This window comes from Nycticebus coucang, chromosome 7 (genome assembly GCF_027406575.1).
Source record: "Nycticebus coucang isolate mNycCou1 chromosome 7, mNycCou1.pri, whole genome shotgun sequence".
Taxonomy (NCBI): Eukaryota; Metazoa; Chordata; class Mammalia; order Primates; family Lorisidae; genus Nycticebus; species Nycticebus coucang.
The window spans coordinates 103,272,755-103,297,824 of record NC_069786.1 but is presented as its reverse complement, the minus strand read 5'-3'; the positions used below and the strand labels follow the sequence as shown (position 1 = coordinate 103,297,824).

At 46.8% G+C, this 25,070-nt stretch overlaps 1 protein-coding gene and 1 long non-coding RNA gene across 4 annotated transcripts in view; one reads left to right on the top strand and one right to left on the bottom strand.

The window, feature by feature from the left end:
- NRP2 (neuropilin 2) overlaps positions 1 to 24,609 on the bottom strand; it is a 114,299-nt gene extending 89,690 nt beyond the window's left edge. For all 3 annotated transcript variants that reach the window (XM_053597052.1, XM_053597053.1, XM_053597054.1), the window contains exons 1-2: positions 24,392 to 24,609; positions 10,549 to 10,726 (exon numbers count right to left, since the gene is read on the bottom strand). In XM_053597052.1, the coding sequence (XP_053453027.1) occupies positions 10,549 to 10,726; positions 24,392 to 24,464 (251 nt within the window). In that variant the 5' untranslated portion in view covers positions 24,465 to 24,609. The remainder of the gene's footprint in view (positions 1 to 10,548; positions 10,727 to 24,391) is intronic.
- Positions 20,241 to 24,739, top strand: LOC128590010 (uncharacterized). The gene is made up of 3 exons (XR_008381173.1): positions 20,241 to 20,593; positions 20,900 to 22,368; positions 24,603 to 24,739. It is a non-coding gene; the product is annotated as an uncharacterized LOC128590010 (long non-coding RNA).
- Positions 24,740 to 25,070: the final 331 nt, after the last annotated feature.

The window sequence follows — 25,070 nt, the reverse complement described above, 5'->3', positions numbered from 1 at the left end:
GGCCTGGGTCAAGCAAGCTTGCTTGCCTCAGTTTGCCTCATCTCAGAAATGGGAATAGGGATCCTCCTTTGTGCCTCTTGGGGCTGACTAGGAGGGACAGAGTGACTGGCAACCTGTGAGAGGAAAATCAGAGCACTTCATCCAGGGGCCCTCATGAGTGGCCAGTGTCTCTCCACCTGGCAGGGCAAATGGTTCCATCAGCGAGAGGTGTTCACTCGCCCTGACTCCTGGAGCATCTGATCGTGGCAGCAAATTATAACCACCACAATCTGTCCAAAAAATGGGAGTCTGCTGGGAACGGAGGTACACTGGGCACAGGGGAATAGTCCCGGCATCAGAAAAACCCTTTTTGCTTTTTGAGGGATTTAGGTCATTTTCCTACCCGCTTTGCTGGTACCCAGCCCCCATTGCAAAACTTGGGAGACACAAAACTCATCTGAACAACATGCCGTACAAGTGGGGGACAGTTTGGGAGTAGATGGCAGGTGTGACAGGCCCATTTGTGGATTTCAGTCACTCAGAGCTTCAGGTTACAGAGCTCAGGGCTCCTTGTGACTCCAGGGGCAAACTTGTCACTATTGTGCAAAAAGTACTGTGGTCTGGAAACGATGGGCCTGTGCTAATGTCCAGGCGGGAAGGGGCTGCTGCCACACCAGCGGGGAGATTCTGAATATAGCACTCAGTGGCCAGTCAGCTGGAACTGCTGCCTTCTGTCAGGTCACTGTGCTCTCGATGGCTGCAGAGGCAGCCGGGTCCACAAGAGGCATGTCAAAGCACTTGTCTCTCCCCATCACACAAACACCCCTTCCACTCTGAAAGAACTGGTCAGGGTTTGTTGGGGATGGAAGCAGTGAATGTTTGGTAATGTTGAGAGCTCCTGGTTAAAGGCTCATGAGACCATGAAGAAATATGTTTAAAAAGGACGTGAGCTCCTACAAGAAAGGGAACCAGATTGCAGGAAGTCTCCAAGCAGGATGGGAGCAGTGTGAGTCAGACCTTGAAGGACTTGACTCATCCAGCAGCCACACACAGGCTGTTTGCTTTGTGCATGGGGGTGCTGGCTGCTCCTGGCCACCACGTTGCAGTGACCAGTGGGGCCCTCACAGTGTGGGAGGAGGCATCCATACCAGGGCTGGGCCAAAAGAGCCACATGTGGATAAGGGACCTGGTGGGGAATAGGACAGCAAGGGAGACCCCCAGAACATAAGTCTGAACCCCAACATTTAACCCAGCAGCCTGCCCCGAGGCTTGGACTAATAAAAAATTCTGCATGTGCTCGGACCTCAATTTCCCAGTGGATGAGATCCAAAAAATAATAATACTTTCTTACCCTCCTACCGCTCTCAAAGGGATGACACGTAGATAAATCACTTTGAACTTTCAGATGAAAGGTGCTCTATAAACCTGAGGTCTCATCAACCGTAATTGTTACAGTAATTATTTTAATGATAATGATGATAATGGGAGAAGGGGGTTGGGTGGGATGGAACCTCCTACCTCGAGACAAAGAAAATCTCTCCTATTAAAACCTGCCTCATGATTCCTTCTGCTCCTTCCTACCTCTCAACTGTCTCTTTCAAAACACCAATGCCTGGGCTGAAATATTATTTACTCCTTTCCCTTCCAATAAAACAATTATTTGTTCCACCGTTTCCCCCTCCTGTGTGTCTAGCTTCGACCTGACAGCTCAGCCATGGACTGTTTACACGTCTCGCTCACCCTCCAAGGCTCGGGTTCAGCTCCATTGACACTAAAGGCAAGAGAATTCTCTCGGTGTGAGGAATCAATTACTTCCGCTGACACTCTATGACTGGCCCTCACGTCTTTGGACTCCAGATGGAGAGGGAAGGTGGTGGGGATGGCAGGGAATTTGAAGAGGATGGTGAGGGGGTAGGAGGATGAGGGAGGCGGAAGGAGGTGGGTGACAGGGAGGCAGACAGAGATGATTGACTAAGAGTCAGGCCTTCAACTTGCATTTAAAGACACAGAAAGGCATCACTCTCCTTGACTGCCCCGCTGGCATCCGGAGGTGACCACATGGCAGGAAGAGGCAAAGAAAAGGAATCAAAAGAGAAAAGAAAAGAAAAGACTCCTCAAGGATATCTAAAGAAATTAGAGAGGCTGCAGATACCTAAGCACTGGGACAAGTGATGACAGAGCTACATGAAGGCAGCTTTGGGCTGCCTGGCTTCAAATCCAGCCCTACCGTTACTGTCTGTGTGATCTTACAGGGCCTCAGTGTCTCCAATCTGTTAAATGGGAGTAATAGTAGTGCCAGTGTCCTTTGTGGGAGTTAAACATGGAAAGTTCTTAGCATCAGGCCTGCTGCCTGGCAAGAGCTCAACAAATGTTCGCTATTATTGTCTAATTCTGAGAGTCCCTCCATGTGACCTACAAACATATAGTTGAGTCTCTAATGGGGCAAAGTAGAAAAACATTAGGGATTGCCAAGATGCTTGGCTACAAAGCTAGAAAAAAAAGGCATAAAAAACCATGTGGATTTTCCTTTATCATGTGGAGTCTCTGCTGCCCTTCCAAATCTAAGCCCAACTTGTATTTATTTCTTTCTCCTTTTCCTTTTTCTTCTTCCTTTTAAAAAAATTTATTTTGACCCAGCTAACATTTTTAAGGGATTCTCCTTCTAGGAAGAGAATTTTGATTATGTAAATTAAATACAACCATCTCCTCTGCAATCAACTGAGATGAGTTGTGAGGCTCGAGGTCCCATAATGAAAGACGATTATGGAAGCTCTTGTCTAGAAGAAAAGACAAGGGCAGCTAACATTTTTTTTTTTTCTGGGATGATTTATCCAGGCAGAAGTAGAGGAATGGAATTAAATTATCTCTTGAGTTTCTCTTAATCCAAAGGTTTAAATCCCCTTGCCACTAAAAAGGACAAAACAAAGAAAATGTTTTTTTTTTTTTTTTCTCCTGTAGGACTCAGGACTCCAGGAAAACACACAAATACCTTTTTAGAAAAATCTAATTTCTTTAGTTGGTATATTTCCTTCTTTTCTTTATCCCCTCCATACTTTGAACTCCCACTGCATTTCTTAAGACAGACTCTCAGCCGGTGTAATTAGATGGGAGAATTACATGGAGTTACATGGGGCGAGATGCTGGCCTCTAGGGACCTCTGGGTTCAGAGAAGGTGCCAGGGTGGAGAGGCAGAACAAGTGGGACTGTGTATGACAAAATCTCAAGTGATTTTCAATCAGGAGACAGAATGCATCGTTAAGAAGGACATCCACAGTGAAGCTTGCATTGAGACAGTTACGATTGCAACATTGCATGTTTAAAAACAAACTGCCCGAGATAATCCCAACTGCTCTTTAACCTTGGTAAGAGGAGGAGAACAATCTCTGAGTTGTTTTGTTCTCCAGTCCTTGGGTGAGGTGAAGTCGCTGGGTGGAGCCCTTGGTTAAAGTTGGTAAATGAGGGGTCAGTGGCCAGCTGAGCTCAAGTTAGCAGGACTGTTCCTTTACTCCAGCACATACCTGAGGGTGGATCTGTTTATGTCATCAGGAGGACTGTTGCAACACAGAAAAGTATAACTGCTTAGCGGTTTCTTGGGGGAATCAGAATACTTCTGCGGTTGGCAGGCAGTAAATAATAATGTTGGTAATAATATCATGAGTAATCAACCTGAGGGTCTCTCCTGAGCCAGCACAAGGCACCCTCTTGAACCACAGAGAACTCTCACTCTGCTTTGTTGGCTTTTCAGAGACTGCAGGGTAGGTGGGTGGGGGAACACACCAGCTGAAGCCACAGCTCTGGTTGGGCAATTTGGCCTCCTGCCCTCTATTCATAGGAAAGAGAGTTGGATTAGGAGAGAGAGTCCTGTGTAGGGGGAAATTGACAAGAGGAACCTAACCCAAAGTATTCTTGGACTTTCCTAGGCCAAACTCCACTATCAGGCATTAAACTGAGTGTCCCTAGACAGAGGGTGTGAGACTGTAGAGTCTTGCTATAGACCTGGAAGCGGGGGGTGGGGTGGGGAACATAATCTTAAGTCTTTCCTGCTTCCTGCCCACAGCCCATCTCCTAAGGAGATGGTGGAAGTTGCCTGGTCAGAAAATAAAATTAAATAGCATAGCTCAGGCCCCTCTTCACTGGGAAGATGGTCTGAGGGTTTATATCAGCAAGTCAGAAGAAGAGCCCTTCTTACCCTACCCTTACAGTGCTCACAGGAAAGGAAACTGGAGTCAGGCACGTTCACTTACTTTGGTTCCTGAAGGCATCAGCAGCCCTTACCCTCTTCTTGTTTTTGAGTGTGCTGTTGTCTGCCTGGACCATCAGCCAAACACACATACTCCCCCGTCCCCTGGCTAACTTTTTTAGGACCTGTGTAGCATCTCTTTGTCCAGCAAGCCATCCTTGACCTTCAAGGGCTAGATTGGGTCAGGAGCTATGGCTCACATAACAGGCCCATATCATGTCCCCAGCCAGACGCACAGTGTGGGGAGGCAGAGACCACAGGGGTGAAGAGCACAGGTTGAAAACTGGGGTATCTGGCTTCAGATCTTTTCCTTGCCACTTAATGAGAGTGGGATCAGGGGTCAGTTTTGGACTTCTTTGAGCCAAAATTTCTTCACCTGTAACATGGAAAGAGTTATAGCGATGTGCAAATTTTTGTTTTTCTGTGATGGTTAAATGAAATAACAAGTGTCAAGTCTTAGTAAAGCGCCAGGCTCATAGGGCTGTTCCAGATGTGGTAGCTTTATTGTCAGTAATCATCTTCTTGTTTTCCTCTTCCTCCTCAACTCTCAGCTCCATGAGGGGGAGGGCAAAGAGTACGATTCACTATCATTGTATTACCAACACTACCATCATGCATAGCACATAGTCAGTGTTTAATAACTATCCTGATGAATGAAAGAATGGTCTATTGCCCCTTTGTCAGTCAGAGACCAAGTCACAGTGTGGTTCGTGACATCCATAGGCTATATCCTATCCTCCGCCATCGTTGTGTCATATTGTCAGAGGGCCGTATAGGGATAGCAGATCTTCCTGCCTTCCAATGCGGGTTCTGGTCATGTTGACCTATTGTCTGGCATCTCTGATTTAGTAATAGCATCACCAAAACAATCGCCTACACACATTTGCTTAGCAACCTCCCCAACTAGGTGCTTTAGTTTAGAGTTGAGAAATGAAATAAGTGGTCCGTAGCCTTAGAGACTTTGCACGCTCAAAACACAAGACAACCACATGTGAACCCAAGCAACTCAGGCAATACCCAGTGCCCTGGGATTTCAGAGTAGGGGCAGATGAAAGAGAAATGGGGGAAGCAAGGAAACTGAGAGAGAGTAGGGGAGTGTCTAGCTGGACACCATGGATGGAGAGTCTCAGCTTAGGCACGCAAAGGCTCACGCACAGGTGAGACAGCATTTGGTTGTTTGCAAGGAATGAAGGGTGTTTGCTAAGCACGGGAACACTGTTGGCTGGGTGGAGAGAGGCCAGATTACTGAGGTCTAGTCTGTTCCCTCTGTTTTTTATTATCCATTCAACAACCTGAGAAATTGCTACCTTTCTATATCATCCCTTACTTTGGGAGAAACACATTCATCTTCCAAGATGCAGAGGGCTGTAAATACACACAGGAATGCCTTGCTCATCTAGAGACCAAATATCCAAACCTTAAACATCCAGAATGGGAGGGCATGAGGGGATTCAGAAGAAAAGATCAGGAGTCGCTAACTTAATGCTGAGAACAGCATGCTCTGTTGCTCTTCCCCTTTGCCACTTTGGGATCACTCCCCATCCTCACTCTGCAGTGAGTCTGGCTGGCTGAAGCCAGCTAGGAATGCTGCCCATGGGGTTGTACGGGCTTGGGGCAAAGCTTAGGTCTCAGAACCCACATTGCCCAATAGACAGCAAGACCTCCTGCAGCAAAACTGATAACACAGCATAAATAGGTAAAAACAAGTCAGAAGAGGGAAGCTTCTGAGAGAGGCAGGCACACTCCTAACAGGAAGTGAGAGTGGGAGTCTGGATAGAAAATAGTCCCAACCTTTCCCAAAGTACAAAGCACAAAGATGGGGACACAACTGCTAACTCTTTCTACATCTACATAAACAAGGGACGGCAAAGTCCCTTGCAAAGTACAGTAGAGCTTCCATGAGTTGACCACCCGAGGGACTGGAACAAACTGGTCAACATACGAAGGTGGTCAACATAAGCAACTAGGCCTGCTGTACTGATAAGTACACGTGGTGCATGTCTGGTCTGTGAAAATTAGGTCAACTTAAGGAGGTGGTCAACTAATTATGGAGACTATGGTAGTTATTATTATCACAGTTATGCAGATAAGGAACCCGAGGCCTGGCAAGTTTAAAAGGTCAACACAATTTCAAGTCTAAATCTGTCTGTTCCAAATATGACATTACCTGGCCTCTGTCACAAAAGTGAACTTTAGAATTAGAAGCTTGAATCATCAAGAAAAAATTGACTCCCTTTAGCGCTGGTTTTATTTGAGAAGGCAGGGAAATGCATGTGATTTAGAATGTTCTTTATCAGAAACTCTTTAAAAAAAGAACTTTTAGAATTTTAAGGGGGATGTTTCAGTATTTAGAATTTCTACTCAGATGGGGGTCTGTTCTTCAATGATATATGGCAAATGAGCTGTTGTGCTAAACATAACACATAAAATCATTAGTGTAACTTCCTTGTGGATTTCCAGGCTAAGAAATGTTCTTTCAAGTCTTTCTAAGGAGCTTCTGCACTTTTTGAAAACCATTTGGAAATGACCAGTTCTTAAAAAGGACCCAGGCTTTTGGTTTCGGTTCTGTTTGGTTCTGTTTCAGTTCATCTCTGGGAGGGGTGGGCGCCCTGCCTGTTTGAGGATTCATGAATAAGCTGTGTATCCTATGCAAGTGGGTGTTTTTAAAAATACGTACTTTTTAAATTTTAGAAATGGAAAAAGCCCACAACTTTGTGTATGTATTTCTAAAACCATAACATTCAGCCTGTTAGCCGATGACTCAAAAGAAAGGCCTCTGTCTGCTGAAGCAGCAGCATCCTCACATCTCCAGCTCCCTGCTTGCCAGACAGCCCTGAGTCCTGCCCTTTTGTCCTCTGGCCACAGGAGCCTGACAGTGCCATGGCAGCCTCTGGTTTCTGACCACAGTTGGTAACTAGACCCCAGAACAGCCTGTGGATGCTCAGGGTTTGGGCGGCTGCAAGAGGCTGGAAGGAAGAGTCAGGGGAAGCTCACCAGAAACGGTGGCCTTGGATTGTACTGACTCAGGCAAAGCTGAAGCTCATGAGTGAAATTTTCCAAGCAGACAGCAGGCTTAAATGGAACAAAATTAACAAATGGCGGTTAGAGGAAGAGGTCTGTCTGGGGTTTACTCAGCAACAGCCTCAACCTTTGGGATGTAGATTTCAAGGCACAGAGAGCCAAGGGCACAGGGGCCACAGTCCAGGAGAATCCTTACATTATGGGGCCCTGTTCACAGGCCATGGGGCAGTCTTTGCAGTTAACCCTGTATGTAGAAAGAAGAAGGAAAACACGCAGGCGACGTGCTGGCTGCTGCCCTTTCCCCATGGTTGGGCCAGCCCTTTTTCCTGACTTCCTTATTCATTTCTCCGTTTGCTGGGTATTGCTGCTGTCCTCGGTCATCAGAAGGACACGTTAGGCAGTTTTCTTCTTTCCTTTTTCTTTCTTCCTTTTTTTTTTTTTAGACAGTCTCACTCTGTCACCTTGGATAGAGTGAGGAGGTGTATAGTTCAGAATAACCCCAAACTCTTGGGCTTGAGTGATCTTCCTGCCTTAACCTCCCGAGTAGCTGGGACTACAAGCCTCACCAGTTTTTCTATTTTTAGTAGAGATGGGGGTCTCGTTTTTGTTCAGGCTGGTCTCGGACTCATGAGCTTGAAGGATTCGCCTGCCTTGGCCTCCCAGAGTGCTGGGATTACAGGTGTGAGCCCTGGCTTAGGCAGTTTTCTTTTGGGAAGTCCCTACCCACATTCTGGGCCTTGAGAGCCAAATCCAATTTGAAACATGCTCCCAACATGAGAGGAGGAAGCAGGCTTAGTTCCTTTGATAGCAGGTGCTTTCCAAACCCAGGAGCTCCTTTGGAATGAAAAGAAAGTATGGAAGAGAGAGGGAGCAGGATGGTGGAGAGCAGGAACAAGCCAGAACCTCCAGGATGTCACTGAGATGAACTGTTCCTTTCCCAAGGAACTACAACAAGGCAGTGGAGAGAGGGAAGCCCATTTATTCCAAATGCAAATGGCCCAGGGGAATTGTCACAAATACACTGAAGAGGGAGAGGCTGAGAAAACTGGATGTGTTGTTCTAAATAGAAAAATTGCTGAGAGAGAGAGAGAAATGGGGAGTGAAGGAGAAATGGGGGTGGGATGGAGAATTAAAGACAAGGTTAAGTAGATGCAGCTTAATCCCAACAGAGCCTCTCTAACAGTTAGAAAGAACAGCTAAATCCCAGAAAGATTTTTTTCTAACCTTCCTGACCTCTTAAGTTTAAGCCAGAAGGATGAGATGGGGGAGTGAGGAGAAACACTGGGAGCGACTTAGTGAGCACAACACAGAAGATGGCCTGTGACACATGGGCCTTGCCAATGTCTTGTCCCTTCCCCGTCAGAGACTCTGGCAATCTTCAGCTCTCCCCAGCTCTGGAGCTGAGCTGCGAGGGACAGAGGTACTTTGCAGCCCAAAGCAGGCCATGGGCAGGATTTTCTGGCCTTTTGCCTTTCCTGATGGGTTCAAAGCCATGCTCACCAGCTCCCCAGTTTTTCTTTCCAAAAGCCATGCTTTCTCCCTCTGTCACTATGAATATACATAAGATGACCTCTTAGCAATTTACTTGGGAGATTTGCTGGCATAAGCATAACAGGTATTTGTTGGCCTTCAGTTGGGAGAGGTGCTTAGTCAAATTTCTCTGAGCTCACCCAAGCTCTCTGTACATTATGCTTTGATTTGTGCCAACTTTCTGCAGCCCAGCCAGAGGAAGCAGGACCCAAAACACCTTCTAAAAAAGCTCTTCTAACAGAAATTCTTGGTAAAGTTCATGGCCAGGGAATCAGAAACCTTGGGATATTGAGCAAGTGTATCCCGGGTGGGCATTTAACTTAGAGAGGAGCTCATGAGTTACCCTAAGTCATCCACTGAATCAAGAGTAGCTCCGGAACGAGAAACTCCATCTTATGACTCTTCATCACATGAGGCGTCCATCCAGGAAACCCTCTGGTTTTCAACATAGACTACGTCTTCTTAGTAGAAAACCATTATGTGGGTGCAAAGTAGTCCTACGAGGATAATGTGGGCGTGAATTCACTGAGCCTCACAGTCTCGCACTAGTTAAAGAGAGCCCTTGTTTCTTCCACTGGGACAAGCTGGCCCAGACCTGGCCCTTTCTGAGATGCAGGCCAGGAATTTTGCCTGCTCCCTGGTATCTGTCCCGCCCGCTGGCCCCTTTAGTGATTTTCAGTACTCTTGATGCCTTCATCACAGGAATGCTAGGAAAATTTATTAATCATATGGGGGCACTGAACACTTATCAGAGCAATGGCGTTGGGAGCAGAATGTGATGGTTGCCACATTCTTTCTGCACAGGAAACTCTGACTGTTGTTTCATTGAGGATAGACTTTTAGAGCTCACCAAATAGTACAAAGGGCATCTGCATTCTTGACACGGTAACACTGCTTCCCAGCCTTAACTTACAGAGAGCTTGGTGTTAACATGGCATTTATAAAGCACTCAAAAGTGTCTAAATGTCCACTTGGCACCTCCTAAGCCACACACTTCCCAGGTGGCAGAGCCAATTTTGTAAAACCCACTGAGTCACCTCGGGTGATGGACTGGACCTCTCTGTGCTTTGATTTTCTCTTCTGCATTATGGAGATCGTAATGCACCAACTTCCCAGGGCCATTGTGAGAAGTGAACGGATTAATATTTGTAAAGCAATTAGAACAGTGCTTGTTAAAGAAATCCATAACACCAACTTTGAGACTAATCTGTGCGGCACAGATATCAAGAATCAATATGAATCTTCGATCTACCCATATTTTTTCTTTTTACTTTTTTTCTACAAGGAACCCACTGTCTCTTAATAAAATAACACGCACTATTGGATGTACAGGAAGTGTCTCTATTTGAGGATCCAGCTACTATCTTCGTGGGGAGGCTGGTGGGCAGCTACAGAAATGGGGAAATCTCCAAGGGGAAGGTAAATCCCCAGTTCAAGAGGTGGAGTTTTATAGTCTCTCCACCCCCACTGGAACTCCTCCTCCACGGCCAGCCATTGAAGATAGGGAGCTATTCTTTATACTCTTCACTTAACAACATTCCACGATACTGTGGGATCACTACATCTTTTATTTCCCCCCAAAGAGAATGTCACCTTGAGGTTTCCCTCTGGGGTCAGCGCTCACCACTGGGTAGCAGCAGGTTCTAGAGTGAGAGGTGCTCCCTTCAGGTGACAGAGAGACAAGAGCCTGGGTGGGGGTGGGGAGGGTGGGTCTCACAGACAGGGTGCCACTGCATGGTCCCCTGTGCACCATGGGGTCCCACCAGGATGGGGCTTACTTGCAGTCGTGCTTCTCAATTTCGAAGTGGGGGTTGAAGTTGAGGACGATCTTCTGGTTGGGTTCAGGGGCATAAACAATCCACTCGCAGTTCTGGTGGGAGGGGTAGTCCTGGGGGTAACCGGGCGAGGTGATGTAGCCAGCATCTTTGGAATTCAAACGACCTCCACAGGGTGGGTCTGAAAGAGAAACCAACAACCCAGAGAACTTCGATTACGTTACAGCTTTTTCCTGCCCCCCTCCCTGCTTCTCTTCTCTACCAGTGGCTGATTAATACTATTTTACAGACCTTTTATGGCAGTCCAGAAGACTAACCTACTTACTCATTCGGTGGAAGAGATTATTCCAGCTCATCCCTCCCGCTGCCCACCCGACTACACACAGACACACATGAAAATATTCCAGAACATGGTCATAAATATTCCCAATTACATGGTCTACAATTAAAAAAAAAACAAGACTGCAAACTGAACATGCTTCTCTGCCTTTTCCTGCCCTGCCCCCATCCTTAGCCCATCTTCTCCTCATTCAAACCTCCCATCTCTATCTTTATCTCATAAATCCCTCATTTTATTTGGTGTCTCCCAGCCTAGCCCAGGCAGCCAGCAGTCAAGGCTCCAGGAACCGACAATAGTGGTTTTGTGGTGCCGACCCACAAGTGAGCCTGGTAACAATTACACGTGGTGTACAGGAAGCACTTTAAGCTTTGTGGCCAGAATAGACCCTAGAAGGTGATTTCAGCTTTTTTTTTTTCCTTTTTGAGAAGAAAAAAAAAAACTCAAACATTTAATTCCACATATACCACAAATTTGATTTATTATTTCATTATATACTGAGTGGAAAAATCTGTATTAGAGAATCCACTGGCTCCAACCTCAGAATTTCCACAAAGATGCTTTGTGCTGAGTGGAGGTCTGTGTTTCTTCTGAGCTCTCTCTCCTCTGTCCCCTCTGCCTGGTCCCCACCACCAGAGTGTGCTGCTGCGTTGTTCAGCCATCAGCTGCCGCAAGGGGCTGGCTCCCCTTCTCAGCAGGGCCTGGCTGCAGGTAAACAGCTTCCTGTGGTCCAAGAGGGAAGGAAGCCATCTTCAAAGGCAGAAAAGGTGGGTGATGACATTTGAAGAATCTTATCTACTTAGGAGGGAAGTTCTGCGATCCCCAACAGGGGTTATTGGGAAATTGGGGGGAGGGGGTTATTGCTTAACACCACAGTAGGACAGACAGATGATTGATGGAAAGGCACAAGACATGAGGAAATATTCCAAGCCTACTGGAGACCTTCTGAGCCTGGTGTGTCTCTTAGCATCAATCATGATTTAATCTCGCCATCTGCATGGAGCAGCATGGGCCGTGAATTATGTATTAGGACTCAGCAGCCACCCTCCAGGACGGGTCTTTCTCCTGTGTTGTCTCTTTGAGGGAACAGGTCATGCATTTTTTAGCTCTACAGGTACACTTTACTATTCCCCATGTCTGTTGGCATTACTATCTTCTAGACCTCTGCTTTAGATTACCAGCCTGACAGGTTTTAAATCTATAAAAGACGGACACACTGCACCATGGTGTTTGGGACAGAGACACATTTGCACAACTAGCCTTTTCAGCATGGAGCCTCCAAAGTGTTCAAGCTGTGCCAAGTGGAACTGCCCAGAATCTAATGGATTTCAGGTCTATTTTCCTACTGGGTGAAAACAAAAGCAGCCATTTCCTTGGGCGAGTAGACATCACACCAATCTCTTCTTAATGACCTTGTACCCTCCCCAGTCTGGGAGGACAATGTGCCCCTTCCTCAAATCCATACAAGGCCAGCAGTGAAACCTGGTTCCTCTATAGCCAGTGCCCACAGGCTTTCCAGGTGCCCGTACCACCCATCCACACTGGGCATCCAACATCTTCCAGCTGGCCAAATTATGGTTCATTGGTCTTGGCTCATGCCTGTTAAGGGGGGCTGGGAGTAGCCCTCTGAGAAGGCAGAGGTAGAGGGACATAGATCACCAGCTGCAGACCAGAGAATATTCTACTGGGTTCAGCAGCTCTGCCAGCTATTTTTAAGAAAACGGCAGCTCTGCCACCTACTCACCCCAAACCACACTTTTTTCCTTGGAACTCATCAGAGGAAACCCGAGCTGAGCTCCTGTTTAGTCACTGTTAGTTTCCACATCATCCACACTCCCTCCTGCCTTCCCTGCTTCCCTCCAATTACTCTCAAAAAAAGAACTTTTCCCTTTCAATTCCCCACACTCCAAGTTTAAGCTCTTAGCAATTAGACCAGGCACACAGATCAGCAATAAAGCCAGGAAACTTCCTCACAGGATGGTTTCATTTCTCATCTACACTAGGAATGATCATTTCCCCACCAAAAGGAAAAAAAAACCAAAAAACAACTATATATATTTCATAGCTGGTAGTCTGTAACTTCTGCTGCTAAACCCAAAGAAAAAGGAGTAACGCATTTCTTTTTCTGTACTTTCTTTATTTGAAGAAAATCAAGGCACTTATTGAAATATCTGCTATCTCATTAAAACATCTACTTGGGCTGTGTGTGGTTAACCTTTTTAGTACCCAAACATTTATAAACTCACGTTCTTGTTTAGATTGCCTTCACACTCAGAAACACACACAAACGTAGACATTGAACATACATCAATTACATATACGTATCAGTAATTCACACCTTAGTCCTGTACACACGTTCACACCTTCTCACAAAATATCACACATCATTTGCACAGACCTATATCCACAAGATTAAATACTATAATTTCTGTCTCGATTTTTCTTGGAAAGGACAGAATTCTTGAAATACATTAGTAAAAATGGTAAAGAAAACACATTTAATCCTTCTACATCTCTCTTGATAACTGCTCTTTCATTTCCAGGATTGGGGACTCTTTATTTCTTAAATGCAAACATGCCCCAATAGAAATTGGCTAGAATTTCTTCTGAAGAGCTAGCCATACCATCCATTACTTTGTAGGCCTTTATTGTGTTCCAAAACGAACTTCATAAACGGTTTCTGTCCTGCTTCAGAGGAGTCAAGCCAAGCCAAAGAAGAGTTGAACTCAGGGGCAAACCCCTTAAGGCCAATCTTCATATACAGAGGGGAAATTGACCCCCTTGAAGTTTGAGCTACTGAGCCTGTTTGGTGAGTTGACAAGGGACTTCATTCTCCAACTATTTCGTGAATACCTTTCACCTGGGGCAAATCCATTTCCCAAAGAGAAGTAGCAAAACCCAGGCTTGGGTTGTTCAGAGCCTGCATCTGGGAGGGAAACTTACTGGATGGGCCAGGTCAGGTCAGATAAAGACCTCAGGGGCCAAAGATGAAAGGAGTAAAGTGACAGCCCTAGTAATTTGAAATAAAGAGAACACTAAATTTTAAAGTCACCAAGTTCTGATTTTTTTCCCCCATAATGACTACTTAGGTGTTTTTATTTTAAATATACAATATCAGATTTTTTTAAAAAGCTTTCTGCCCCTCTCTCTTTTTTTCCCCTTTTCTCTGGTGTCTTTGCTTTGCTGAAAGCCTAAGCACCATCCCATGCTCCCTAGGGATTATGTAGTCCTGGATGAGGTAAAGGGATTTTGTACCCATTCATCTGGGAACTTCCTCTTCAAAACAGAACCCAATTTAAGACAGAATGCTGGTTCCTTGGTAGTATTTGATTTGTAGGAAATATTAAAAGGGGGGGTAAAGGAAGATCTTCTAAAAATATCTCTGCCTTCTAGAAAAATTTAATTGGAGTGGTTTTAAAGGAACACTCTATGGCCTGACTTTGACAATACTATTTGCTAAAATCTGAAGCCTATCTGTAGTGAGGTCTTTTAAATTATCAGAAATACAATGGCTTACTTACAATGGTTAGTAAACTCTCCCAGTAAAAGAACAATCAGATCCCTTGATTTAGTTGAACTGAAAGAGAAAGTCCTTGGCAAAAACAGGAAAACCTGGTGACTGGCTGGATGTGGGATTAGAGGGTCTGGTTGTTGTCAAAGGTGCATCTGGGGGTAAGGAGACCAGGTTACCAAGAAAGGCAGGGGTGGACATTAGCAAAAGTGAGGTAGTTAAGAACCTCAAAAGATGACCTTTCTCAGTCTCAGCTTCATAAACTATAATTCAATGAGTGGACTGAATTAGGTGTGTAGTTTCCAAAACTTTTTTAGAAATGGTACTTTTGTTTTGCCTTGAACAAAACTCTACCGAGACCCTCAATGTCCTATGGAGATAAAAGAGAGCTCTCCGTGGATGCTGGGAGTGGGGTAACCAGAGAAGTAGAGAGTCCAGACCTCCCCCTCCCGTCCTCATCTCTGAGGGGGATTCCAATGAGAGCACACTGGGGCTTCTTGGAACACAGGCTGAAACCTACCCAACTGGATCCCAGTTCTCTTGTCACTTTCAAATGCCACGGAAAAGAAAGAGCGGAAGGGTTGGGAGGCATCTATTTCTCTTCTGTGTACCTGAGGGCACTTGGTGGAGAAAAGCAATTGGTCTCATTTCCCTGAAAATAATACATTTATTTACTTTATAATTTATTCTTTATCCGCAGCATTATCCTATCCTGTCCCTATTTTCCACAGCATTGTTTTCATTTAATTTTTAGCATCAAAGCAAAGAAGAAACTCTTTCTTCCACTTAAAAAGCAAAAAGGTTGTCAACTTGCCACTTACTCCACTAGGGCTACTAGAAATAGCATTGGACCGGGATTAAGAAACTCACTCATCCAGTATGCTCTCGCTACTGGCAAGCCGTGTGACCTTGGGTGCGTTAGTAAATGACTCTGAGCCTGTTTCCTCATCTAATAATCATAGGGGGAGATTCTAAAGGTCAGTTCCAAGTCTCAAATTCAAAGCCAATATCACAAGGTGGGGAAAAGACAATATAACCCCTAGATTGAGATGAACAACCAAAAGATTCTTTACCCTCTAAACCATAAGACATTTATTCGAGGTGTTACTCTAGCTTTATTTGCTTGGTAAGCTTGAAACAAAACTCCAGGATTCCTCAGATGAACATATCTGTCTTGAATTATAGAGAGTTCAAATGTCTCTTTTAATCACATTAGCTCTACTGACGTGAGTTTCTTTTCTTAACCGAGTCTGTGGCTGTGTATTTATAAATATTATGGATACACAGTTCTGCACGTGAGCGTGTCAACAACAGTGCTGCATGAAAAGAAAGGCCAAAAAGGAGTTTCTTCACATCCCTCACTCACATCATCTAAGTCCTCTGCTCAGGGTTCTAACCAAATTTTGCTCTCCAACACAAAAGAGTTATTGAGAGTTATTTTTGTGAGCTGTGGCTGGATTTTGTTTTATTCAAAGTGACTTTAGCCTGTCACAAGACAGTCTCATAAAATCTGTATCTTGGCTTAAGCTGGGAAGAAATGAGCCAATCCATCAGCCTAGGAATGTGGCTGTTTGACCACTTCCTAAGGCAACTGGGAAGGGATGCAATCTATTCAATTTATGGAGCCGGGTGGCAGTGAATGATGCGCTCCTGAAGGCACAGCAAATGGAAATCCCTATGAACTTTTGCAGTGATAAAGTTCAAAATCTGAATTAAAGAATCATCTGGGAGGGATTGAGAGAGGGAACTGGAGAGCAGGAGCGCCAGGTAGCACATGAGTATGGAAAAGAATAAGAAACAAAGCAAACTCCCTCTTCCAAAACACCTCCAGTGAATTTGCAGAGGAGAGAACTGAAAATTGGGTCTGGAAATGGGGCCTTTTGAACATCTCTTCCCTTCAATCAGGATTCTAAAAATGAACCCTCATGTAATTGGTAAAATGTAAGTTTGATGTGATTACCTCCCCTGACCTCGAATCATGCCACCTGTGGTAACCTTGTTATTTGTCATCTTATATCATAAACAAATGCAATTCCGATAGGGCGGCCGATATAATATCATTAGTTTATATTTATGTCCGCTCTTTTCCAGCCCTCATTGCAAATGCAATTTTGATGTCATTGATGAGAGATGTGGGACTACAATTCCTGACCATTTTAACAGACATTTGGGGGAAGGAAACAGAAGAAGAATAATTTTGAGGTCTCTCCACAAGCCAAAGGAGGAAAAAGGTAATATAATATTTTTTTTCATTTATTTTGATTAACTGAAGGTTATGTTGAAGCGTCAATGGCTCCCCATTGGTTAGCAAATGAAACCCAAACTCCTTGGCCTAACAACCTGGGCCTTGCACTGAGCCCAAAGTATTATTTCTAATCTTATTTGCAATTATTTCCTACCACACATTATAAACTTCAGCTTCTGAGGGTTCTCCAAACAAACCCAGTGTCCTTTTCTTTATTCCTGCCTTCCCTGCTCTAGACCGTACCTGTCCTCTCCCTCCAGGCTCAGATGCCACCTCTGTCCTTCCCCATTTCCCCAGTGGGGAGTAACCTTCTCCATCCTTGTATCTCGGGGGCTGAGACTCTTTATCTACTTCTAAGTCATCTAGGAGTTTGAGATGACCTTAGGTATTCCACAGGACCACCAACAACTTGAGCAACCAGACTCCTTTCTGATTCATCTTTGGCAAACCTCATAGGATCAAACCCAGAGCCTTTCCCCAAAGTCAGACATGATGAGATGTGATGAATTAAGCAATTAAGAATTGGCTAAACTAACACCAAACGTATCACTAGCTATCACAAATTCTGAGTGCATCTTATCACAAATTATTCTGCTTCTCCACCTACAGCTGTTATTAGATCCAAATGTGTTTTAGTGGTGAATTGAGAGTTTAAATAACTTGTCCGAGATAATAATACCTGGTCATAGGCGGTCAAGGTACAGTTAGTGTCTCCTAGGACACCCTAATCTTAGACAATAATAGTGAAGTTCAAAGGGCACTCACATGTTAATTAAAATGCTATTAAAATGAACTTAGCTAAAGTTTTTTTTCTTTGTCCCCTTTAGTCTAACCTTCTAAACTCCTAAAGGCAAGTTCTAAATATTTGTTGTTCACAGCACCAGGACGATGCTAACTATTACTTCATCACTAAACCATTTGCTGGTATTAGATTTTCTCTTGGTTTTAGCTCACCTCTCTCTATTCAACCCCTCCCTCTCCCCTTTTTCTGGCCCTTAATATGCCTTTTGGACACATCTGTTTATTTTCTCCCTTTATCCAAACAATTACTTTTACCATTTGGCCCAATAATTTGCAATTCCCTTTATCATCTTCACTGGGAGCTTCCCCAGAATGTGATCACTGGTTTGCACAGGATTTGGGAGGCAAGAGTAGGGTACCGCAGACCCGCGCATCCAGCCGGCCGGCAGCCCAGGCCCTGCATGCTACTGGGCTGAGCTTCCCTTTTGTTACTCCCAGCCCCTTTTTCTGGATTAGATCATGACTCTTTTATGAAGACCCAGAAGGAAATGGGATTATTAAGAGTCTTGCTGGGTAAAAGCTATTTTGTCTTTATGATGACATTTTTTGAGTTCAGCTGCTGAAGGGCCTTAATGCTGGAGTAGAAGTTATTACACGTTCTGGAGAGTGCCTTCAACACAGTGTTCCCTGCTGAACACGCTCTGGGTGATGAAGGATGGAAGGGAAGGAAAAGGAAAGAAAAGAAGAAAGAGATTTAAAAGAAAGCAGGGTACAAACACTGAAAACATAAGAGCAAATAGGAGACATGTATCTATGAGGAGACTCTGGCAGAGACTGTCTCTGGAGAATGGTGTGGTGAGAGACGATGTGGTCCTTATAAAACGCAGAGTAAGTTTAGGAGGGGAAGAGCTGGGGATGAATAATTATTTACTTATTTAAAAAACTCATAAAAATAAAATAAACTTACCACAATGGTTATATCTGCCTTTTCTATGATCAGGAGCTACAATTAATTCTACTGAAGCTGTTTTAAAGATTAAATGTTTTCAGAATAGGATTAATATTGACAAACAGTATTCTAAGTAATCTGCTGTAGCCCTAACAACCAGAAGAGAAGTAGGTATTGTTATCAAACACGTTTTACAGATAAAGAAACTGAGGCATGGGGAGATTAAGTACTCTGATCGCATAGAGTGTGGCTAAGCTGAATTTTAAACCCAGGCTTGGCTTCAGTGCTTCAGAAGCTGGCAAGTTCAATGACAGTTCCCCCAAAACTTCTCAGTGACAAACTCACCTAGGGAAAGGTAAACATTTCCCCTGTTTGAAAACTCCCTTTCCCTGCCAGTGCCAGTAACTGCTAGTGTGAACAATGAAGGAGAGATATGTTCCAGGCTGGGGTGTGAGTGAGCTGGAAGCTCTTTAACACCTTCTCTGCTCTCTGTACACAGAGGGGCTCAGCTCCTTGTCATCCTGGCCCTCCTTTCTGTGTTCTGGAAACCCCACTCCTGGGGCTGGGGTGGGGGAGTGGGGTGTGTATGGGAGGGTGATTCTCAGGTCTGAAATCATTTATCACAACATCGTGGGGTTTTTTTTTTGTCAACTCCTGTTTCTCCCCTTTATTCTCAAACACCACTCTTCCCTGTCCTAAATGCCACGTTGTTATTGTTCTACTGGATAGGAGCAGCATTTTCAGAAATGGGGGATTTATTTTTATAGCACAGCTGGTCTGCCAAAGGTCACATAATTTGGCAACATTCCCAGTGGTTAAAAATTAATTTCTCCTTATTAATACAACCAAAGTCCCATAGGATCGGAGCTCAGCCTTATCTAAACTTGACAGCTTCCTAAACCTTTACAAGATGCTTTCTCCTGGAGGGCCAGCCACGATACAAGGCCACTCTGTTCTGGAATCCAACTCTGCCGAATCCTGTTAGGTAATGAAACCATTAAGCCCTTGGCCATGTCTCATCAAAGCAGATAAAGCTTTGAAAAAACGCTGTAGGCTCTCTAGGACAAACTTCTGTAGTATCTTCCAGGAATGGGTTAATTAAAAAAAAAAAAAAAAAAAAAAAAAGGCAAATGGCTAAGTCCTGACCTGGAGGGACCAATACCATGGCTAACATCTGGGGATCAAAACAGGGATGGAACTGCCACTCAAGGAGGGTGCTTCTTTTATCCAGTGGCAAAAGATGGTCAGATGATAAAATATCTCGAAAATGTTAACGATACTTTTCAAGTCCTTTCTCATCCATTCTAGAAGATAACAAGGGCTTTTGCTTTTGCTCTATCTTTCCAAAAAAGGAAAATCTCATTTTTAGTTCCTGAAGTCTTTCCGAACTGGATATTCTGAAAACTCTTTAGCAGTGAAAATTTCTGAATTCTGTCAGTTCACAATCATCCCAGACATGGGTCAATCCAAATCAGTTCATTTTCTCCAATGTTTAACTGAACAGCTGAGTGAGATGAAAAACACCTGGGTCCTCAGACTCATCCAACCCAGTGGTTCTCAACCTTCCTAATGCCACGACCCTTTAATACAGTTCCTGTGGGTAGCCACCCACAGGCTGAGAACGGCTGATCTAGCCCATGGTATCTTTCCCCCTCCAGAACCCCACCCTGTTACTCATGGCCATGCCTCAATGCATATGAATTGGCATTTGGGCTCCTCGCTTTTTCTATGCCTTGAAGATAGAAACCTGCCTTTCCCCTGGAGAATGTGGACTACACCTTCAACAGCACCAGGGGATGAGAGCCATTTGGTAGACAGTGGGAGTCCAGTCTGCACAGCCTGGGCTCCAGCCGGATGAGTGCTCCATGAGCGTCTACAGGATGATGTAAAGCTTCAAACCTGATGTGCTGCCCGGGCATCCCCAATTCTACCAGGCACATCTTGGACAAGCAGGGGCCTGCCCGGGAGCCCTCTGGGGGGCGCTTCCCTTTCCACTGTTTTGCACTGTGTGCTCGGTTGGCAACAGTTTCACTCCTCCAGCGGCTGCTTACCGGAGGAAAGTTTACTGGGTACTCAGTTAGAGCGGGCATGAAACCAGTCCCCAGAGCCTAGAGCAGGCTGTCTGACTAAAACTTTGGAGTTTACGGTTTTACTTGCAAACTATTACGCTCGCCCATGCCACCCTGCGTTTGGGGGACACAGGCTAAAAGAAACTCTTCAAACCCTTCAAACTCGGCGCCTAGACCGTCATTGCTTCTCTTTCAGGTTTGTTTGAACCCAGACGTGTCTCCCAAACCAATTTACACCTCTTATCTGATCATCCTGTCCAGACAGAAGGTTGAGTTGACCGAATCTGCCGGTGTCCATGGCAATGGTGTTAAAACCCAAGCCCAGATCAAAGCTTTCCTGGCGAGGGAGGGGGAGGGGAGATGGTTACGGGGTCTGGGTTCATTTGGCCCCAAGCAGTGTGTCCCGGAGGTGGGGACTTTAGGGCTGGGAGGTGCCACCGTCTGAAGAAAGTCATTGTCTGGACCTGAATGATTTCCTGGGCATGGCCCAGTCCCCCTGCAGATCGTGATTAACTCTCGCCAAAGAGAATTTCCGTGGTCGGGCGCTGACAGGGAGCCGCTAGCGCCAGGGGGCTCTCGTCTCTATCAGGAACTGAAAGCGGCGGTTGGGGGAGCGGAGCCGGCAGCGCTCGCCAGTGAGCCGGAGCGACGATCCCTGCCCTTCCAGAAGAACCGCAACCTGCCCGGGCCGCAGAGCCGCGACCCGGAGGGGCGGGAGCCCCTGAACTTGGTCGGGAAAGCTGATTTCCGCCCCGCCTGCCGACTATTCCAGAGGGGCGACCAGTGTTCGAACTGTCCCTCCCCCTTCCCCCCCAAACAAGAGCCTTCCCCGTGTCCACCCGGCGGGAAAAACGACTCAGGCGGTCACCCTGAGGCTTAATCACGCCTCGCCTCCCCTCCATTAACTCGTGTTGCTATTAAAAAGAAACCAATCAGTGAAAATGACGCATTAACCGTGAATATTTCTTTTTCTCACATGGAAAAGCAAAAAGCCAGGAGGCTGCGGAGGGAAGGCGGGACCTCTCTGGTGACTGCGGAGACTTCTCCCGAGGAGAAAGCCGCAGCCTCTAGCTAACTTTCCCGCATTGGGCAGCGTCAGGAAAATGCCGCAGGCTTCTCCCTGGGGGTGTCCTGAGTCAGCGGAGGAGGGGACAAGACTGGAATACCTGGAGGCTGCCAACTTTGCGGACGCTTCAGCCTCGGTTTTGCTTTCGCTGGGGATATTTTTGCTTAATAGAATGTTTATGGATCGCTCGGCTCTGTTTCTGCTGCGTAGCCCAAACAAATCAATGCGGCGTTAGAGACGCCGCTGGGGGAGGGAAAGGAGAGGGCCCAGGGGCTACCGTGCCCCCACCACGTGGACGCCCGTGCGCCGCGTGCTCTTCACCTGTTCCCGCGCACCCGCGGGCGCCCGGCTCGCAGCGCTGCCAGAGGCTCTGCAAGTTGCGCGCATTCCCGCTGCTCCAGCCGCCTCCTTCCCGCTTCTCTCCGCCCTCCCTGCCGAAATCCCTCCCAGCTTCTCACCACCCTGTGTGACCGGCTCTTGGGTCCCCAGGCTAGCCAAGTCTTGGGCCCGGGTCACTCAAAGCCCCGCTCTCAAGGGGCCGCGGCGAGCTTGCGGCGCAGAGCCGAGCGCTGCGGGCAGGCGAGGGAGCCCGGGCAGGGCCAGCCTAGTGGCCCGGAGTCCCCGAGCCCGGGCGGGAGGGAGGCAAGCGGTTGCGCTGGGATCTGGCGGGACGATGTGTCTGGGAATGGGGGAGCTGGGTGCGCGGCGCCCACGCGGCCTCTCCAGACATCCGTCAGCCCAAAGGGCCGCACGCCGCGACCGCAGTGTTATTTGCTCAATTGCTCCTCAGTGCGCACCTTCGGTCCCCTCTTTCCCTGGACTCCTTCTCGGAATCGGTTCTCGCCGCAGCCGCCACCGCCGCGGACCGCTGGACGGGGTCCCCTCCCGGCCCGCGTACACACCGAGTGAGTCAGAGGTCTAGCTTGGCCTCGCCCTTTGCCACCCGCTGCCAGCACCAGGGTTGCTCCGCCTGTTACCCTGAGCAGCCCACGGCATACGATCGCATTTTCAGGGGACTGGAGAATATCCACCCCTACAGGTCTCAATTCCGGGTCGTAGCCCGGGTCCCAGGCTGCCCGAGGCCTCATAGTGGGTGACCTGAACCGCACTCGGCGGCTCTGGCTTCTCTAGAAGTGACGCAGCGCGCCCAGGGGTTGGGACGGGAGGGGGCTCTGCGGAGAGCGCGGGAGGCAGGTGGCAGAGCAGGAGTGGGTCTGAGCGGGTGTCGCACACACACGCACAAACGCTCCACGCAGCACTCGGGGACAGATGTTCACACATCTGGGGTAGAAGACCGACCCTGAGTCTTCATGACCCTTCCTGCTCCGCGCAGCACACGAAACCTCAAGTTGCATGTGTGCGCGCGCTCGCGCCAGGGCCTACCGGAGTCCGTGTCTGAATACATAATATATTGTGGGCATCCTCACAGCGCGCGTGCACGCACACACACACACACACACACACAGGGCAGATCACACAAACATACATAATTTACGCAGCATCCAGGTCTGTGAGGTGTAATTTAATTTTGTTTCAAACTGGGAACTTAGAATTAAGGCGAGAGGGAATGGGGGAGGCCCAGAAAATCTCCCCAAGTAGGACTAGCACCCATCCCTTTGATATAGCTTTGCGGCTGCCCTGAAGATCAGTTATGGCAGAGAAGGAGCTGCAAACATGTGGATTTAGGTGGCAAAGGCATTCCTGAATTTTCCTCCCCTTCAAATAAACATCCAAGCTTAAAGTGGGGTGTGTGTGAGTGTAGAATTGGAGCCTAAGACAGCAAAGCAAGGACCCACTGGCTGATGTCCTGGGGGGATGTCTCAGAGGCTGCAAGGAGTTAGCCCTAAAACTGTCGACATCTCCTTCCAAGTGCCTCAGGATAAGGGCACTTCTGGAAGATTTGTCTCCTCTCTTTTCCCTATTTCATTCGTAGATGGCTTCCCAATCACCTGTAGCAGCTGCTAAGAGTTTTGTTTTCGGATTCCAGACACTGTTCTCAGAGGGGAGAGAGGCTCACCCTGGAGTTTGGTCCTGGGAAGGACTGACAAGCCCCCACTGTATTCCGGGCAAAACCAGAGATTCCTTTTCAGAGTGCACCCCTCAATCCTCCCCACAGATGCTGGCCCCAGACTGTTCTGGGCCTCACAGCGCTTATCTCTCCAGCAGCAGGCTGTCCACACACCCTTTTTGGCAGTGGTTGATAACAAATTCTACTCAAAAGTTTCTAGCCACTCCACAAGAGTGAGAGACCTTCAAGGGCCGTCAGTGTGTTTTATTTAATAGGAATTTTCAAAAGAACACATGATCTACAGGAAAAACACAGATATAGAAAAGAGAGCAGGGAAGATCGGTTGTCAGCAGCGCCCAAGCCCCTGTCTCAGCCACTAGCCAATTTGCTCCACCAGCTTGAGCCCTACAGTTGTGAGGCGTATCCACCCATTCTGCAAAGAATCTACAGCATCTGAAAACCAAAATGAAACTCTTGTCTTTCCCAAGCCCTTCAGTTAATATTCCTCAATGTAGCTAACTGGGGGGAATGCAAATGATTTATATTTCACTGGCTAGGTTGAAGAAACTCAAGGGAGATGTGTTCTGCTTCAAGACAAGAAAAAAAAATTCCTCAAAACTGTAATGCAAAGGCTTTGTAGTATTTTTAAACCTTTGATTCAGTCCATATGTGACATCTGAACACCGCCAAATTCTGTCTGCTTCAAAACACACTCACACATACACACTCCTAGCAGGAGAGGAAAGTTGGGGTTTAGCCGCACGGTGGTGTAGGAAGGGCCGGCTGGGATCTCTCTTTAAATTATTGAGTACTGAGCAGCCTCCTTCTCTGCCTTTCTGTTTGGCCTCCCTGCTTTAGCAGCCGCTTTTAAAGGGGAAACCATGTTGAAATGAATAGAAAAAAAACTTTCAGGGGCTTACCTGGTTGGCCTCTCACTTCGTGTCCTGAAAAGTACAGAGCTAAGACAACCCAGGTGAGAGGGAACATATCCATTTTGGAGACGGAGGCTTTTTCCGGAGCTGGGTTTGTGGGTTTCTTGTATAATATAAGTCTTTGCGTTTCTCTCTGTCTTTTTTTTCCCCTTACAATGTCTTCTGCCAAGATCTCTATTGGTCAGGATTTCTCTCCTAGGTCCCGGCGGCCCGTCTTCACCTTTATTCTTCTGCAATCCCCACCTCACCAGAAGGGTAGCTCCTGAAATCAGCAAAGAGAGAGCGAGCCGGGAAGAGGGCACGGATTTCCTCCCCCAAACAAAACGCATCTATGTTCTCTCCAGTTCCTCAAAGTGTCATTTCCTTTATCCTACAACATCACGAATATTTCCCGAAAGCCAAGCATAATAATAATAATTATTATTAAAGCCAAGACTTGTCTTGGGCATCCCACAGCCCCCAGGCAGCTGTGTGATCTCAGAGGCGTAAACTGACACACATCGCTCGGCACCCGGGACGGACACGCGGGCGGGGACACCGACCGCCAGACGGCCAGAGTGGGAGGCGGCCGCCCTGCTCTGGTCCTCGCCGGGTTCCCCTAGCGGGAGCCTCCCCCAATGGCTACACCCGCTTGGCCAGTCTCTCGAGGGGAGTCTGAGGAAGGAAG